The 17707-nt window shown below is 37.6% G+C and overlaps 1 protein-coding gene across 1 annotated transcript; it reads left to right on the top strand.

Annotated features, from left to right (window-relative positions):
* The first annotated feature begins 14418 nt into the window (after positions 1–14418).
* On the top strand, positions 14419–15609 carry LOC147524998 (uncharacterized). The gene has a single exon (XM_086605018.1). It carries the CDS (start codon positions 14586–14588, stop codon positions 15417–15419), a length of 834 nt encoding a protein of 277 aa, XP_086461144.1. The 5' UTR covers positions 14419–14585; the 3' UTR covers positions 15420–15609.
* The last annotated feature ends 2098 nt before the right edge of the window (positions 15610–17707 follow it).

Consider the following 17707-nt stretch of genomic DNA (forward strand, 5'->3'; position numbering starts at 1 on the left):
CCTCTCACCTGGTCCAACTAGCCCCACACCACTAACGGCCCCATTTTGACTTCCATACATTGCCATACGTTCAAGCAATAGGCAATACTCTACCCAACTTATTTGATATATGATGGCAATAGAGTAAGCCTGGTCTGGCCATTCTTGATCCACGCAAGGTCCATACATGAGTCCTAATTTTTTGAGTTTTATGCATGACATCCTTGTTAGGGTTTAATTATTGACATACTGAAAAAATTTGTTCCATGATCATTACTCCCAAGTTACAATTCGTAAGCAAGGACCAAAATATCGAATTCAGTGAATATTTCGATGTACCAAAAAACCGAAATATATTAAATATATCAAAAATATCAGAGATATCTATTTTTTTTGTTGACCAGTTAAAATTTTATTTTGTATGTCGATGTATCAGATATATCGTCGACTATATCGGAAATATCATCGATTATATTGGAAATATCATCAATATATCAGTCAAAATCAACAATTTATATCGGACATATCGTATATATCGGTCGATATATATATTGTTATATCGGAACTTGCGAAATATATCGGAAAAAATAAATTCAATATTCGATTGAGATATATCGGATATTTTCATCTCAGTATACCCAAAAAACGAGATATATCGACGATATTTTGGGCCTTGTTTGTAAAAACTCCAAATCATCGGGGATAATTCATTCATTGTGCCATGTTGCCACGGACACAATATCTCGAAACTTATAGTCTACTACGGGTATGGTTTGGAAGGAATAGAACAAGTCCAATGCACATGCTAAAGACCAGGGACGGACCAAGATTTTTCGCTAGGGATTCAACAACAATTGTATCAATTCATAAGAAAATGTGTACTTCCTTTTCTATAATTAAGGTCCGTAAATATGATCTGTAACTCTGTAACTGAGTTGGATCACTTAAGTCCGCAGGATCCAAGATTTTCGGGTTATCATTCTTTATAAATCAAACAAAAGTTATCATTCTTTATATTTGAGTTTCTTCTACTAAGACTAAAATATATTCTATAACTCGAATTAGCATGTTGATATACGATTTACTTGATCAATAAGCAAAATTTAATTCCGGATTTTTTTGTAGTTGTAAATAAATAACATGTAAAACCGTTTTTTTTTCAATAATCACGCTGATTTTTTTGCTTTTTTGCTAACCAAACCAAGTTTCTTTTACAGTTAGGGAAATGGGAATGCATAAAAACAAAAACAAATGTTTAAGAACCATAAAAGTTCAAGTTTGAAATGTCAGCACAAATTGATTTTTTCTCTCACAAATTTGAGAGTATTCAGGTGAATACCTTCAGCTTACACTGGATCTGTCCCTGGCTAAGGCCATAACATAGTAATTTTAGCACTTTGTTTGCTGAAAACCCAAATCAAATGCACCTAGTATTTCCATGCCATTTGGCACATGCTATATGATAACCATAGGCTAATCTCGCATCGCTGATAGCACATTCGCACCAGGTGCTAATATAACATACGATAGAATGTGTTTTCTATACATAGATATGTAACGGAAGAAACTGTGTTAGAGGCTTAGAGTTTTTTGTGTCCAAAATGTGATAAATGCATTGAATTTATACACGGGGCTATTGGGGCATATACTAACTTTAGGTGCCATGGAATGTTGCTTATTTGGCACCCATGTGAGCTCGTGAGTGGTGAATGGTGATATAGCTTGTTGCTTGGGAGATATTTGAGAAGAAAGACTCCTCAGTCCTTACACAACACCCACACAAAAGAAAAATGAAAGTCGAATGCAACGAAGTCAAATGCCGGTTGATTCTTTCAGAGCAGCGATTGGAGAAGAAAATCAAACCATCAATTAAATTACACAAAATGTGTAATTCATCTTTTTTTTTTCGATAATCAATGTGTAATTCGTCTAATCACTCATAATGTGTTTGTAAAAAAAAATCTAAGTAAAAAAATATAAAGGACCCCAATGATTTTAAAGATACTAGCGGTTCTCCATTCCAAAAGGGTGAAAGTAGATGATTAGAGGTCTTAGACAAGGGGATTTTTTATCCCCTTTCATCTTCATTTTATGTTCCGAGTTTTTATCTAGGAAGATTTACCTGTTACTCACCTTATGTTTGCTAATGATTGTTTTATTTTCATGCGAGCTAATATTGACGAAGCACATCAATTTTTAACTAGTTTAACCCAATATTATGCTATGTCTGGTCAATCTGTCAATTTTAGTAAATCTTCCTTGATTTTTAGTCATAACTTGCATCATAAGCATAAAAAAATTATCTCTAGGATTTTCAAAATACCTTTAGCTAATACTAGTAATTCTTATTTAGGTATTGACTTTAACCCGGTGAAGCCTAATCATATTAGTACCTCTCGTATTATGAAAAATGTGCTCTCTCGTATTAACAACTGGAATAACACGTTTTTGTCTATGGCTGGTCGTAGTACTCTCGTTAAAAGTGTAGTATCTACTCTCCCTATTTATTCTATGCAAACTACTTTGTTTCCTAAAGCTTTTTGCCATTCTTTAGACATGATAAATGCTAATTTCTGGTGGGAGCATAATGAGCATGGTAGTCATAAGCTGCATCTGTTAAATTGGGTTGCATGTTGTCGTAAGAAAAGCTTGGGTGGTGTCGGATTCAAGCATTCCTGGTTTCAAAATAAAGCTCTTATAGCTAAGTTAATTATGTTGGAAGCTCTTGACAGAGCCTGAGTTGTTCTGGGCCAAGCTTATTAAGGCTAAATATTTTCGTCATGTTCATTTCTTGCATGCGAAAAAGAGTAGTTCTGCTTCTAAGTGGTGGAAGAACACTATCAAGGTAAGAAATGATATTTCTCACTTTCATTGTTGGAGAATAACTGATGGTAATAATATTAGCATTTGGGATGATCATTGGATCCCTTCTCTTCCTTTTACGAAGCCTTTTGGACCTCAACCCAACCCTCTGACCTCTATTAGATATGTTTATGAGGTGATTGCTAATGTTTCTCATTCTTGGAATACTAGTTTGTTAGATACGATTTTCACTAAAACTATTGTGGATGAGATTTTACAAACTAAGTTATTTCCTTTGGATTCAGACTAGAAAATATTTTGGCCTTTAGAAAAAAAAATGGTGTATTCACTGTCAAATCAGTTTACAGTTGGTTTCTGAGTCAATCTCAGGATTTTAGTCCTATCAGGTCTATGGTATCTGTTAAATCTATGTGGAGTCATGTGTGAATATTAATACCCCCCATCGTATTAAGCTCTTCATGTGGAAGCTGCTTAATGGTATTTTGCCTACTAGGAAGTTGTTATTTGACAGGCATGTATGTTCTGTTTCCATCTGCCCTCGTTGTCATTATGTGTGTGAGAGTATAGAGCATGCTATTTTTAGCTGCCCTAATCTTGATAAGATTTGGTTTGCTTCCCCCCTTGCCATGCATTTCCAAATCTGGCCTCCAAATTTTACTGTCTTTGATGTGGTTAGAAAAGTTATCTCCAATGGTAACTCAAAAGATAGTATTACTCATAATTTATCTATCCTAGCATCTATTGCATACATGATTTGGTTAGATATAATTTTTTTGGTTTTTGATCCTCATTATAAGGCCATTTCTCATACTCAGGTGCTTGAGCAAGCACGTAAGAGTATTATTCCTAATACTCCTCTTATTGTTTTGAAGTATCTAATTCTAGAAGTGCATGTTTGAAAGCTTTTTATGCTTGCTTGTGATGGCAGTTTAGACCCTATATCTTTGCAAGCTGGTGTTGGCTATACAATGAATAGATGGAATTCTGATATTTGATATGCAGGAAGCAAGCACGTTGCAGCAGGTATTAGCAAAGTGGTAGTCTGTTCTGTTGGATTTTATCGATATCTCATGCATGATTCCTATGATATATACAATTACGTTATACCACATGCATAAAATAGCGCAGCGGAAACAGAAGATCGTACCTTGGTCACAGCTTTCGATTTGAAGTTCCAAGCTTTTGATCTACAGGAGAAGATGTTCTTGACACACTCAAGATCTTCTTCTTCTTAACTTTGCTTGAGTCAAGTTCCAACCACGAACGGGAAGCAACCTTTTTTTTTCACGAACCAAGAACCAAGAACTGACAATGGCTAGGGAGGATACCACCTATGGAATCTCCACAAATTCTTGGCTTCTACTTTAGAAAATGTTGGAGGTGCCATTAAAGGAGAGAGAGCTTTTCTTGTTGTTTGGATGATTAATATGTGAGAGGTGGGGGTCTATTTATAGAGGTTCCCACCTCCTCAATATTGGATAGGATAGAGTCCTATACTCATCTAATATCGGATAGGATAGAGTTATATACTCATCTAATATCGATAGGATAGAGTCCTATACTCATCTAATATCGGATAGGATAGTTAGTTATATACTCATCTAATATCGATAGGATAGAGTCCTATACTCATCTAATATCGGATAGGATAGAGTCATATACTCATCTAATATCGATAGGATAGAATCTATACTCATCTAATATCGATGGGATAGAGTCCTATACTCATCTAATATCGGATAGGATGGAATCCTATACTCGATGGTTTATCCTTATCTTGGTGGGCGTCTATCCAACCTTATTTCCAACATCTCCCACTCGCCTGTGGTGAAGAAGGTTTCTAAGAGAAGCATTTAAGTAGAATGCTTAGCCATTTGTGTGTCTCACACGGCAAATGGTTCGTGTGACCTAGCACACGTATCATGATATCTCGTGAAGTAGCAAGTCGCAATGAAAAGCCGCGACCGGTGATCTACCATGAAAGTGATCTTAAAGAAGATGAATCCGAAAACCTAATATCCTGGGAGAGTGTGTGTATACCCCAAGATCTGTTTGTTTCATCACTTTGACAAATAGCACTCATCCCTATGAGTCCACACCATAAAGTCAAAAGCGTATCACATGATTCACAATTATCATCAATTGTCGGCGGGTAGAATCCGGTGATTGTGTGATAAACGCCGGTTCTTTTACCCTTTGCACGTGAAGTCATTGTCGTCGAGTTCTACCAACTTCCCAAGTATGCATCGGTCGGCCTTTTAGTAAGAGCTTGTGGGGAGCAAACCAAAGTTACGAGTAGTCCTCTTATTTTCTTGACAAGGTCAAAAGTTCAAGGAGGGTACCATTCGATATGTTTTAAACAAAAATATATCAATAGAGCTCACATAGCAAGAATTTTAGGGATATTTCTTTTCTTGCTCTCGGTGGTCAACTATACACATGTTGTGTGAAAACATGTCATGGCAAGAGTATCTAATTTGTTTACTCAACAATAGATATCGTATGTCCATTCATACCATGCAAGTGTTGTCATCCCTAATGACAATTCAAGGATACTATGCTCCCACTTGGCAACAACCGTTTGTAGGTTTAGGCGAGAATCTTCCCCTATGAAGCTTTGTTTCTTCTTATCCAATTATAAGAAGGGGCATGACTCTAACACTAGGTCCACCCTTCCTATAAGGTTTAGTGACTTGTCAAGCTAAACTCCCATTGTTTAAAATGGAAGTGGATTGTTCATGTGAGTGAACGGTATCAACCCTACCGACATACATATGAGATGATAAACAATTATAATGAGAATGCAATCGATCCGGAAAGAATGCACTTTTATTCATTAAACCATCAAAGTGTTCTTAACATAATCACATCCTCTTAACCCAAGCATTTTTACATGTGCAAGGAAGAGTTCCTTTGGAATAGGTTTGGTCGGTGGATCCATGAACCATCGATCGGTGGATATATGTTGTAGAACCACTTTCTTTTTCGATATCATTTGTCGATGCGTAGTGGTATTTTAACTCTATATGCTTGGTTCTTCCATGGTACTTTGGATCTTTAGCATATGCAAGAGCGACCATCTTTGTCGATCGGATGTGAACTGGTTCAAGTGACTCTTGAGAACACCGACAAGTGTTTGATGAATCGTCGAGCCACCACGACCTCGTGTGGCAGAGCAACATCTGATATACTTTCGGCTTCCATAGTTGAAAGTGCTATGGAAGTTTGCTTCTTCTTTGCTCGGGGATATAGCACCTCCATTCATTATGTAGGTATATCACGAAGTTGACTTCCTCTCACCAAGGTCTCGACCCGGTCGGCATCGGAGTACCCAATCGACTTTTAAGATCTTTCCCTTGGTAGACAAGTGAGTAGTCCACGGTGCCTTTTTAGATACCTCATTATCTTCTTTGACATCCTTCCGATTAATGCGACCCGGGATTTGTTTGGAACCTTGATACTAACCCAATTTGCATAGCGGATGTCCGGCCTTGTACACAACATTGCATACATAAGGCTTCCATTTGCGGCAGGTATGGTACATTTTTCATAGCCCGAGTTTGGTAGGATTCTTGGGAGACATTTTAGAACTCAAAGACTCTCCTAGACTTCTTGGGAGATCCACTTGCTTACAATCGGTCATGTTGAATCTTTCCAAAAACCTTCTTGATATATGTCTCACGAGACAAAGATAACAAGCGTTTGGGCCGATCCACGAGTTATTTTAACTCCTAAGACATAACTTGCTTCACCCATGTCCTTCATTTTGAAGTTTAATGACAACCACTCCTTAGTGGAATTTATCAATGCCTTATTGTTACCCGCTAACAAAATGTCATCCACATATAGAGATAGAATCACAAAACCATTTTTAGATGTCTTGACATATACTGCGATGGTCCTCATTTACCATTTCGAATTTGTCTTGAAGCATTGCTTCATGGAATCTCAGATTCCACTTTGTCTAGAGGCCTGTTTTAAACCATATATGGATCCGTTCGGTTTACACACTTTGTGTTTCGACCCTTGATTGAAAAACCGATTGGGTTGATCCATATAGATTTCCTCTTGTAATTCTCCATTGAGAAAAGCGGTTTTGACATCCATCCGGTAAAGCTCTAAATCTAAATGGGCAACCATTGACAAGAGGAGGCGTATGGAGGCAAATCTCACTCTTGGTGAGAAGGTGTCCTCATAGTCTATTCCTTCTTTTTGGGTGTAACCTTTTGCAACAAGCCTAGCTTTGAATTTGTCTATGTTCCCTTCCGCATTTTTTCTTGATCTTGAGAACCCACTTGTTCCCAATAGATCTCTGTTTGGAGGTAGATCAACTAAGTCCCATACTTTGTTTTTCTTCATCGACTCAATTCTTCCTTCATAGCTTCCATCCACTTACTTGTATTGGACCCGAAAAATAGCCTCCTTGAGCGTTTTAGGTTCATCGGATATTTCTGTAAGTGCATTGGTCATATTTATCTCCCTTCAATCTCAAACCGGCGTTTGGGGATATGGCCTCTAACACTCTTACGAGGTTGGGATTGATCAATCATTTGACCAATGCCATTGTTACTAGAATCGGGGTTGATGAAAGTTTCATCTTCGCCTTGTTCATCGGCGGTTATAAGGTTATCAACCCGTAAAGTTGTATATCCTTATCAACCTCACCCCTCATTGGGTATTGATCCTCTAAGAATCGGCGTTACGTGCTTCTATTTACGTGACATGCCCTCGAGTATCCTCCCCTAGGAAGACATACCCCTTAGAAGTCTCAATGTATCTTATAAAGATACACTTCTTTCCAGGAGCACTCAACTTTCCAAATTCTCGATTTTGAGAAGTGACAAAGGCCGCACACCCCCATGGTCTAAGGTAGTTCAAAAACGGGTTGTCTACCAGTCCATAGTTCATAGGGTGTTTTGTCAACAGTTTTTTGAAGGAACTAGGTTAAGTATGTGCGCAGCCGTTAACAATGCATCACCCCAAAATGAGATAGGCAAGTTAGCCTGAGCCATCATAGATCTAACCATGTCCAGCAGGGTTCTATTCCTTCTCTCAGAGACACCATTCTGCTGAGGGGTATAAGGAATAGTTAGCTGTCTAGCTATACCCTTATTTTCCGCGAGTTCCTTAAACTCATCGAAAAGATATTCACGTCCCGGTGGTGGGTTCTTAAGGCCTTTATTGTCTATCAAGTTGATTCTCAACTAAGTTCTTGTACTTTTAAAATAGTCCAAGGCGTCGATTTGTGAGACATCAAGTACACGGTCCCATGCGTGTATAGTCATCTGTGAAGGTAATGAAATACAAAGCCCCATGCCTTTGTTGTTACATTCATTGGTCCACGGATGTATGCGAGTGAATAAGTTGTAAAGGATAAGTTGCCCTTTGGGCTTTCCCAAAAGGTTTCTTGGTGGCTTTTCCAAAGAAGACAACTTTTCACAGGTTTCCATTTTAACGAGAGGTTAAGTTACCTAATAACCCTCCCTTGCTGCTGCGGTCTATCCTATTGTGTCCAATATGTCCTAGTCTAGCATGCCACAATTGGCAACCAACCATTTTAGACATAAAAACTTCAGTTTGTGCTAAGTGTAATGTCATAAAAGAATTCATTAAATAAGCATGACCTATCAAACTGTTATTTAAAGATATCTCAAGCGAGTTCTGGGAAAAATTAAACACATAGGATTCTTGAAGTAATTTCAAAACTGATAAAAGATTTCTCCTAATTGAGGGTACAAAGAGTACTTCTTCAATAAGGATGGATCTCCCACTCGCAAAATCCAACCTACAAGTGCCTGTGCCCAAAACATCAGCAACACTTTGGTTTCCCATGTGGACTCTCCGAGTTCCTTGTGGAAGTTTCCGGAAATCTTCAAATAGGGACCTATCCCGGCTTATGTGGTCTGTCGCTGCTGAATCTACAATCCAATATTGTGATGAATCAGACAGCATGACAGTACTTATCACATTGACAGTACTTAAAGTAAAACTCACCTCAGGAGAAGGACATGCCCTAGCATAGTGTCCCATCTGATGACAACGGAAGCATTCAACACTAGTCATGTCTATCGACTTCCTAGGTTTCTTTTGCTGTGGGTTAGGCTTGGCCTTTTCCTTGCCTTTCCCTTTTCCACTTTTCTTGTTCCAAGGAGCCTTCCTCTTTTTGGAGTTGACAACATTTGCTTCAGTTTGAACAACAGGCTTTTCATTGAGAAGCCTTTGTTCCTCAAGCTCACATTTCCTTTGCACCTGTGCAAAGTTTGTGATATCTTGTCGTCATCGTCAAGATAAGGCGAAATTGTTCCCAAGTTTTAGGTAAAGACCTAATGACAGCTTGAATTTCTTTGTTCATTTGACGGACACAATCTGCTTGGGCTAACTTCAAAGAACCATGTTTCTCATCACCGTGCAATGTTGTGTCATAGAGGTATGGGGCAGCTTGATAAATTTGTCAAAGCTCATTTGTAGCCTCCTCCTCAGGTATGCAAGTAGTCGTACCCCAAGGTCCGCTTTTCGCTTCCCATAGCTCTTTTGCCGATCCAAGGCCATCATACCGCGATCATGAAGTCATTCCTCATGGTGCCAAGTATGGCAATTCGGGCAACATTATCTTTGCTTGTATACTCATTGTACTTTTAAGTACTGCAAAGTATAAGCGACTTGTGTTAATCCGGTGGTAGGTTACGCTCTTGTCTCGGTTATTACATCAATGACCTTCCTATCTGCGAATTAGCCTAACTTTCCTAGACCAAAGTTCGTAATTCTTATCGTTTAACAAGTCCTTTTCGGGTAGCATAGAACGGGGATTTTCCATCGGGTGCCATTCTATCAAGTTTGAATTCCAAAAATAAGATACTACGAATAAGAATCATCTCTTAAATTTAAATCTAAGTAATCCACATTTTCACATATGAGATGATCATGATAATCTACTAGCATGATTCTAGCCATTAAATAAAATCAATGCATTTGACTATCAATAACATAGAATATGCAAAAATCTACTACTTAAATTTCCATTTCATAAAATTGTTTCTACAAAAAAAGAGTTTCCTATCTTTCAAAAACAATGTAGAACTAAGCGAGAGCTAGTCAACCATGAACATAGAAGCTTCACGGGTGCCCGTGGGAGTCATCCTCATCCTCACGATCACTATCGACCATTCGAAAATTACTAGCCACTTCCTCTGTTTCCCCGTGAGGTGGGAAAATAAACCCGATGACACATCATATGGATTTGGTTCCTTAGCATCGCCCCATAATGTCGATGTAGGAGAGATTTAAGTGGTCGAGCCTCATTCCTATCTTGAATAGGGTGGGGCTCTTTGGTGTATATTCTCGGTGATGGTGGCTCTGTCTCTATCTTATCGATTTCAAGACGGTAAGGGCTTCAAAGTTCTCCTATATTGCTTTTGCGGTCATGCGTTTCTTGGAAGCCCGCCTCCCAAGATCGGGTTCGGGTTTTCCTACAAGTTTGGTCTATGTGACTTAGGCATTGTGCCTTAGTTTTCATATGACCGTTGATAGAAAACAAACAATTTTATATTCATGCAATAGTAAAAATCCAGATTCAAATAATTCTTGCATGGTAAAATAAACATCCTAATGTCAATTTTTAATTGTGGAAAAATACATGTGAAAAAAAAAAATCCTAAAATTTATAGAGAAATAATCCGAGGAAATAAATTTCCATGTAAAAATTTCTAAGAAAAAATTTCCTAGAAAAAATTTTCCACTAATTATTTCCCATAAATAATTTATTTTACAAAAAATTAAGCAATATCTAATTAATTTTAAACAACCTAATTATTTAAAATTAATTAAAATATTTTGAAAAACGATTTTTTCAAAAATTGTAGATCACAAGATCAAAAACCGCAAAACAAAAAGCATGCAAACCATGGAAAACGGCTCGATGCCAATGTTGGATTTTATCGATATCTCATGCATGATTCCTATGATATATACAATTACGTTATACCACATGCATAAAATAAGCGAAAGGAAACGGAAGATCGTACCTTGGTCGCGACTTTCGATTTGAAGTTCCAAGCTTTTGATCTGAGGAGAAGATGTTCTTGACACACTCAAGATCTTCTTCTTCTTAACTTTGCTTGAGTCAAGTTCCAAACCACGAGCGGGAAGCAACCTTTTTTTTTTCACGAACCAAGAAACCAAGAACCGACAATGGCTAGGGAGGATACCACCTATGGAATCTCCACAAATTACCGGGCTTCTACTTTAGAAAATGTTGGAGGTGCCATTAAAGGAGAGAGAGCTTTTCTTGTTGTTAGGATGATTAATATGTGAGAGGTGGGGGGTCTATTTATAGAGGTTCCCACCTCCTCAATATGGATAGGATAGAGTCCTATACTCATCTAATATCGATAGGATAGAGTTATATACTCATCTAATATCCGATAGGATAGAGTCCTATACTCATCTAATATCGGATAGGATAGAGTTATATACTCATCTAATAATATCGATGGGATGATAGAAGTCCTATACTCATCTAATATCGATAGGATAGAGTCATATACTCATCTAATATCGATAGGATAGAATCATATACTTCATCTAATATCGATGGGATAGAGTCCTATACTCATCTAATATCAGATAGGATAGAGTCCTATACTCAGTGGTTTATCCTTATCTTGGTGGGCGTCTATCCAACCTTATTTCCAACATGTTCCGATAATAAGAGCATAGTCCAAGAACTTAATGGAGAATCTGCAACTGTTTCTTGGTCTTCTGTAGGAATTTTGCATGAGATTTATCATCTCAAAACTAGTTTCAGTTTCTTTAAAATTGTCTTTTGTCCTACAGAGCTGATCAAACATGCCCATCTGGCAGCATCAACGTCGTCTAATCTGTCGCTAGCATGTAACAGCCAAGTTCCTACGACAGTGAAATTTGGTTTCTATAATGTCCAGTCATGTAACTTTTTCCTCTTGGTTAATGGAATGGAAGGTTTGTGGAAAAAAAAAAAAAAAAAAAAGTGCAACATTTAGGCAGATTACCAGTGTTGTCTCAAACAAATGCAGTCAATTTATACTGGATTTTGACTAATCCATTGTGATTAAAGAGGGTGATAGATTATAGATATGACCACGACCTGTAATGACTTGGTCTGATTTGCTCTGCCTTTGAAATCCATAAGCCGAATTGTATCTGCTTACCTTTTTTACCTAGTGGTTTCATTGTCACTCGACCATAATCAGTTCAGTGTATAACAAATATATACAATTGGGATTTGGGAATATCTGATACTACTATCAATAAATTTTCAAGAAAGGGATTAAAGCTCAAACAATCAATTGAAATGGAAAGTTACGTGAAAAAAAAAAAAAAAAAATCATCGATGCCCTGTGAATTAGTTTGACAGCATGTGAGTGAGTCAATTGACTAATTCAAAATCCAGAATAACAAAATGAAGCAACCTATTAATTGTGTATCACACATCAAAGGATTGAGTCAGGATATATTGTAATTATTGTAGGAGAAATATTCTTTTGTTTTTTTTTTCATAAGGAATGGAGGAGAAATATGCCTTCATCCTAAATAGTTTGAATATTGCGATACTTACGATGTATTTATTATCTTGTTGAGTGAAGATTCAAATCTCCGGACTCATTCATGTTTCACTATCACTTGGTCCTCAGCCAGGACGAACTATAAAGTCGCCAAAACTATTGAAAACGGAACAAATTTGATCATTTGTGTAGGTAAGACCAACGTAATCCCAAAAATGAACAAATATTCAAAAGACAAAATGCGGGGATTACATACACGCTCTGAATTAATTACAAGACGATAATTGCCGACGCGTTGAATTTGTTAATCGGAAACTTGGAACTTATAATAGAATTCAGAACCACAGTAAAAGCGCTAATCTAAATATTGAAAACAGTGGGTCCCATTAGCTAAACAGTGAGTCCCATTGACATTACGGCATTTACCAAAAAAAAAAAAAAAAAAAAAAAAAAGTTATTTAGAAATTAGTCCTACTTATTTAGGAGTATTTAGAGATAGGTCCTAAAATTATCGATTATTAGGGATTGGTCTTACTTTTATCGATTGACCTTGAGTCGTCTCAGTTGACCGTGGTCAACCCATTTTATAATAATATATTTTTTGATTTTTTTACAAATGGCCAAACTACCCTTAAGCGTGCTTGACACGATACTTTATATTGAATTGTTGGTCTTCTCTATCTAACACTACGACAATTCATCTTCTCTCATAAAACCCTAACCAAACATTATCTTCAAGTTTGAAAAAGAAACACTTAATCTTCTCCATTAAAAACGATAACTTGACGATTGCTACCAAACACTTAACCTTCAGTCGACAATTCAAAGATGTCACGTGCTTGGATAACATACCTAAAATTTCCTGATTCAGAAGAAAATTCTGCAAAAGCATATCCAGTTGAGGTTCGCCTTGGACATACTAAGGGTATTGTTTCTTCAAGTGATTCTAGCTACAACTTTCCTTCACGGTTTGCATTCAAAGTGACTTTGCGGTGCAAGGCATCAGAAAGTGCCGCAAGAGGTGCATGTCAGAAGCTGTTGGTCTGGGGAGAAGACGTGATTTCGCACTTTTGAAGCGCCAACTCTTGACTTAAGTCCTATTTTGTCCTTGGATCAACTAAGAATCGATAAGGATCATGAGGCTACTGACTTGAGTGGCTCCTTGAGACCGTGACCAAGGAGATTGCTCTATTTTCGAAATTGTTACTAATTATGATATGTAAAATTGGAAAGCTTACTCTTGCACGGTTGTTAATGGCTCATGACACATGTATATAATAACCCTATTGTATATAAGAAGGTCAATACTGAAGAAGTTCTAGAACTCCTGGTCTCCAATGAGAAATCTTTGGCAAGGCACTGCTTTCACTATATGAGGAACCTGGTTCTCCAAATTTGCCCAACAAATACCTTGCGGCTTAACAATTTGTCATTATCAAAGATTGGATCGTTTGAACGTTTATTATGGGTCCAGATGCTAGATCTCAGTCACAACGAGCTTCAATCTATTGAAGGTTTGGAGGCAATGCACCTCCTGATCTCTTGCTTAAATCTCAGTTACAATAGATTCTTTGGGCCTTTGAGATTATTACCGTAATTACTTATCTTGGATCCTATAGACAGAACAAGATATTTGTGCCCTTCTCCTTTGTCTCATGCTGTAGGAGATGATTGCAATTTTGATGATTGTGCAAGTGGCGATGTCGAAGTAGCAGAAACTTGGGAAGCGGTGCTGATTTTTAAAGCCTTTCACTTGACACAGCTAGATATTGTGGGAAATGCAATTAACAATGACAGTGGTTTATTGTTTAATTTGGTTTTCCATCGGTTCAATATAAAGTCATATGCCTGCTCAAGGGTAGTTTGGCCATTTGTAAAAAAATTATAAAATATATTATTATAAAATAGGTTGACCACAGTTAATTGAGACGACTCAAAGTCAATTGATAAAAATAGGACCAATCCATAATAATCGATAATTTTAGGACCTATTTCTAAATACCCCTAAAAAAAAACTTATCTACCTCAGCTGAAAAAATCAGCTGAAAAGTAAATACTGTCTGCCACACTCCATTACTACTCCTCCCCCACCCCCCTATTTATAAGAGGTCCTCGTGCCTCTCTCCCACTAAAAAAACCAAAGAAAATTCTCTCTCTTCAAAAGAAAACAAAAACAACCGTTGCAATGGCAGATGAGAGGTGATTAAGGTTAAAAGATTCAACAACAAGTTGTCTGTGTATAAAATGAGGTGTAACAGACATGTATCAGATTTGAGTAGCAGTGTAGGAGTATGTGCAACATGTTTAAGAGAAAGATTGTTTACTTTAATAGCAGCACAAGTCGAAGAAGATCGTAGAAAAGGTGAAGATCGTGGTAGAAAATCAGATGGGCATATTCATCATCATAATCATAATCCACCTCCTCTTGTCTTTCCACGATCTGTTTCTCCATATATATGTCGTAGATCTGATGACTCCTCTTGGCATAATCAAGTTCATGATCGTAGATTCTATAGTACTCCACAAGTTGGTCCTACTTTTAGCAAGAACTACGATAATGGAAAAAGGAGGAGTAGAAAGTTTTCTTTATTTTCTACTTTATTTAGATCTTCAAGATCTGAACAATCTTCAGCTTCATCTTCATCTTGGTTCTCTTCTTTATTATCCGGTCGACGTAAAAAAAATTCAAGATTTGATCAAAGAGCAAATGTTTTTCCAAGATGTAGAAGAGATCGAGGAATGTCTCCGACAAATGTGGAAGAACAACGAGATTTTGAAACAGAAGACATTGAAACTGAAAGTGGGTATTCTTCTGTTGCGACGGCGACACCGGCACGGCGTAAAGGATCGGTGCTGCACAACCGAAATGTATCGGGTTTGGCATTTTGTATGAGTCCATTGGTTAGAGCGAGTCCGAATAATCACCGAAAAGATGTTAATTTACCGACATCTGGATTTTCGGGTGAAATTTCGAGAAAAAATGTATCTGGGAAGTGTCATTTATCGACGGCAGCTTCGTTGTGTGCGAATCGATCGAGGAAGCTAGCGGACTTTGGGAGGTATAATTACAACCCTTGAAATTTGAAGATTGTGATGGGACGGATTTACCCTTGTAGTTTTGTTTACTTTACCAGATTTGGATTTTTTTTTTTTTTTTTGGTTGTATAGAAGAAGATAGAATTGAATGGTTGAGGCGGGTGGAAAGTTATATATATTTCACTTTTACCGAATTTTAATGATAAATTGTGACATGACTTAATTACCCTCATTGCTTTAGTTGTCGACTTGTCGGTTCATTTTGCTGGTTTGGTGTGAATGGTAAAACTGGTATTTTAGGATTTGGAAATGAAATGTAGGTGCTTTGTTTGGTCCACACTCCACAGTATTGAATAGTTTCTTCTCTCGAGTAAACCTTCCACATGCTATGTCATTGAATTACTGAGGATAGTGTTATTAATTTCACCAAATCATTTGTTCAGGCTAATCAACTACTCTATATATATGGCATGCTCAGAAGTCAGAACTCAGAACTAACAGTTAAGAATCAATTATTGTAATGTCAACAGAATTACATTCCAATATCAATGAGGATAGATAGAAGATTAGCAGTGCCCTCTGAATAGGAGCTAGAACTAATTACAACTTTATTTTGAGGCGCTATCCCAGAGTCACTTAAGTCTTAAGGAATGGAACTACACAGCATTGATCCATTTTTATTGGCGTTTTGGATGAATTATTTAGGCTATTTAGGTTGCCTTGATCAATCTCGTTGGGGTGGCATCAGCGTCATGCAACGTCACTGAGAGAATGGCGCACATATTATGGGGGGACAGCTACTGATCGATTGAACGTTGGCTTCCCCCTAATCGACACTAAGAAAATTGGCCTGCCACTGCCAGTTGACCTTCACACTTCCTGGTGACCTTACTTTTTTAAAGTTAACTTTCTTCGAGCTCCAACTTTCTTTTCCCACTTCTTTTTCTCAGGGCTAAGGCTAAAGCAAAAATCCAAATGTGTACTTACAAGGGGCTAGATTGATGGATTCTGTTATGTGTGGCTATATGAACTGCTTTAATTATGGGCTTTTCTCCAACTTCTGTGACACTCCTAAAGAGTCTGCATGATGACCTCCCTGGCTCCTTGCAACCCTGTATGGGATTTCACTGTTTTAGAAACTGTTTAGATGGTCATTGTAGGTAGATGCTGTGTTTGATTTGGGAAAAGTGTGTACAAAAACTACAAACTGCACGCCGCACAGAGTATAAGCCTGGAAAGTTAAAAAGGGGTATTTCATATTTCAGTAAGGGGATCTAAAAACCAATGTACGTTTTAGAACTTGGTTTTGCTCAGGCTAATTAAATACTATTCGGCGAGGTCAGAAACAGTTGAGAATCAATTCGTATGGAATGAGGACAGACTGATAGGGTGATAGAAGATGTGAGAGTGACCTCTTAATAAGAGCACCTCCAATTTATGGAGATGTATAGATAGACTTGAAACTAGAAACACATTTCTAAGTTCTAACTAATGGATCTGACACAGCATTGATCCATTTTAGTCGGCTGTCACTATTTCGACCGCCTTTATAATGTTATTGGCTCATTTGCAAGTTTGGTGATTGTGCCATATAAGTGCATGCAACTTTACTGAGAGAATCGGCGATGGGGGACAGTAGCTTGCTTGTGAGTTGTGACTTGTGAGGTTGCTGTTCTAAAATGAACTTTCCTCCCCCCCCCCGGCCTCCTTTTCTCAGGGGTAAAGCAAAGACCCAAATCTGTACTTACAGAGAAATTCCTAGATATTATTATACCAGTGGATTCCCTTTGCGCATTGTTTTATGGGTTCTTGGGACAAAGAAAACAAAGCAAAATGTTTGATTTGGATTGTTCCTCTTTCTTTGGAGTAGAAGCCTGGAAAGTGTTTGATACGCCTGGAAAGTAAAAAGGGTGAAGGGAATTGGATCCACTGTACAGTCGTTTTACAAGCTAAGCCTACAATATAAGGGAAACCACGTACGCGCGCATTATTACTAAACTTCTTAGTTTTGACCATTATACAACAATGTAGTCATTCTGTATGATAAAGCATGGTTGGTACTAACTAGTGTCACAAAAGAATATCTATGGATGAGGGGGCCAATTTAATGATAGGCCATCACATCTTGAAAAGTATTCGTGTGAGTGAAGATTAATGAAGATTGTCGTTTGCATTTGTAACACTCCAGAAGATTTTAGATTTTATGTATGGTTTATATAAACTAAACAGCTAGCCTCCAATCAATTATTCAAAAGGCATTGTGACTTGTAGACATTCGTATATACTTAGTGTGTGTCCATGCTTGATTGAGCGTGTTACTAACGTGTGCA

This window comes from Coptis chinensis, chromosome 1 (genome assembly GCF_015680905.1).
Source record: "Coptis chinensis isolate HL-2020 chromosome 1, ASM1568090v1, whole genome shotgun sequence".
Lineage (NCBI taxonomy): Eukaryota > Viridiplantae > Streptophyta > Magnoliopsida > Ranunculales > Ranunculaceae > Coptis > Coptis chinensis.

Bases quoted from the DNA above. Each gene is read 5' to 3' on its own strand.
- LOC147524998 (XM_086605018.1), top strand. From the start codon at position 14,586: ATGAGGTGTAACAGACATGTATCAGATTTGAGTAGCAGTGTAGGAGTA.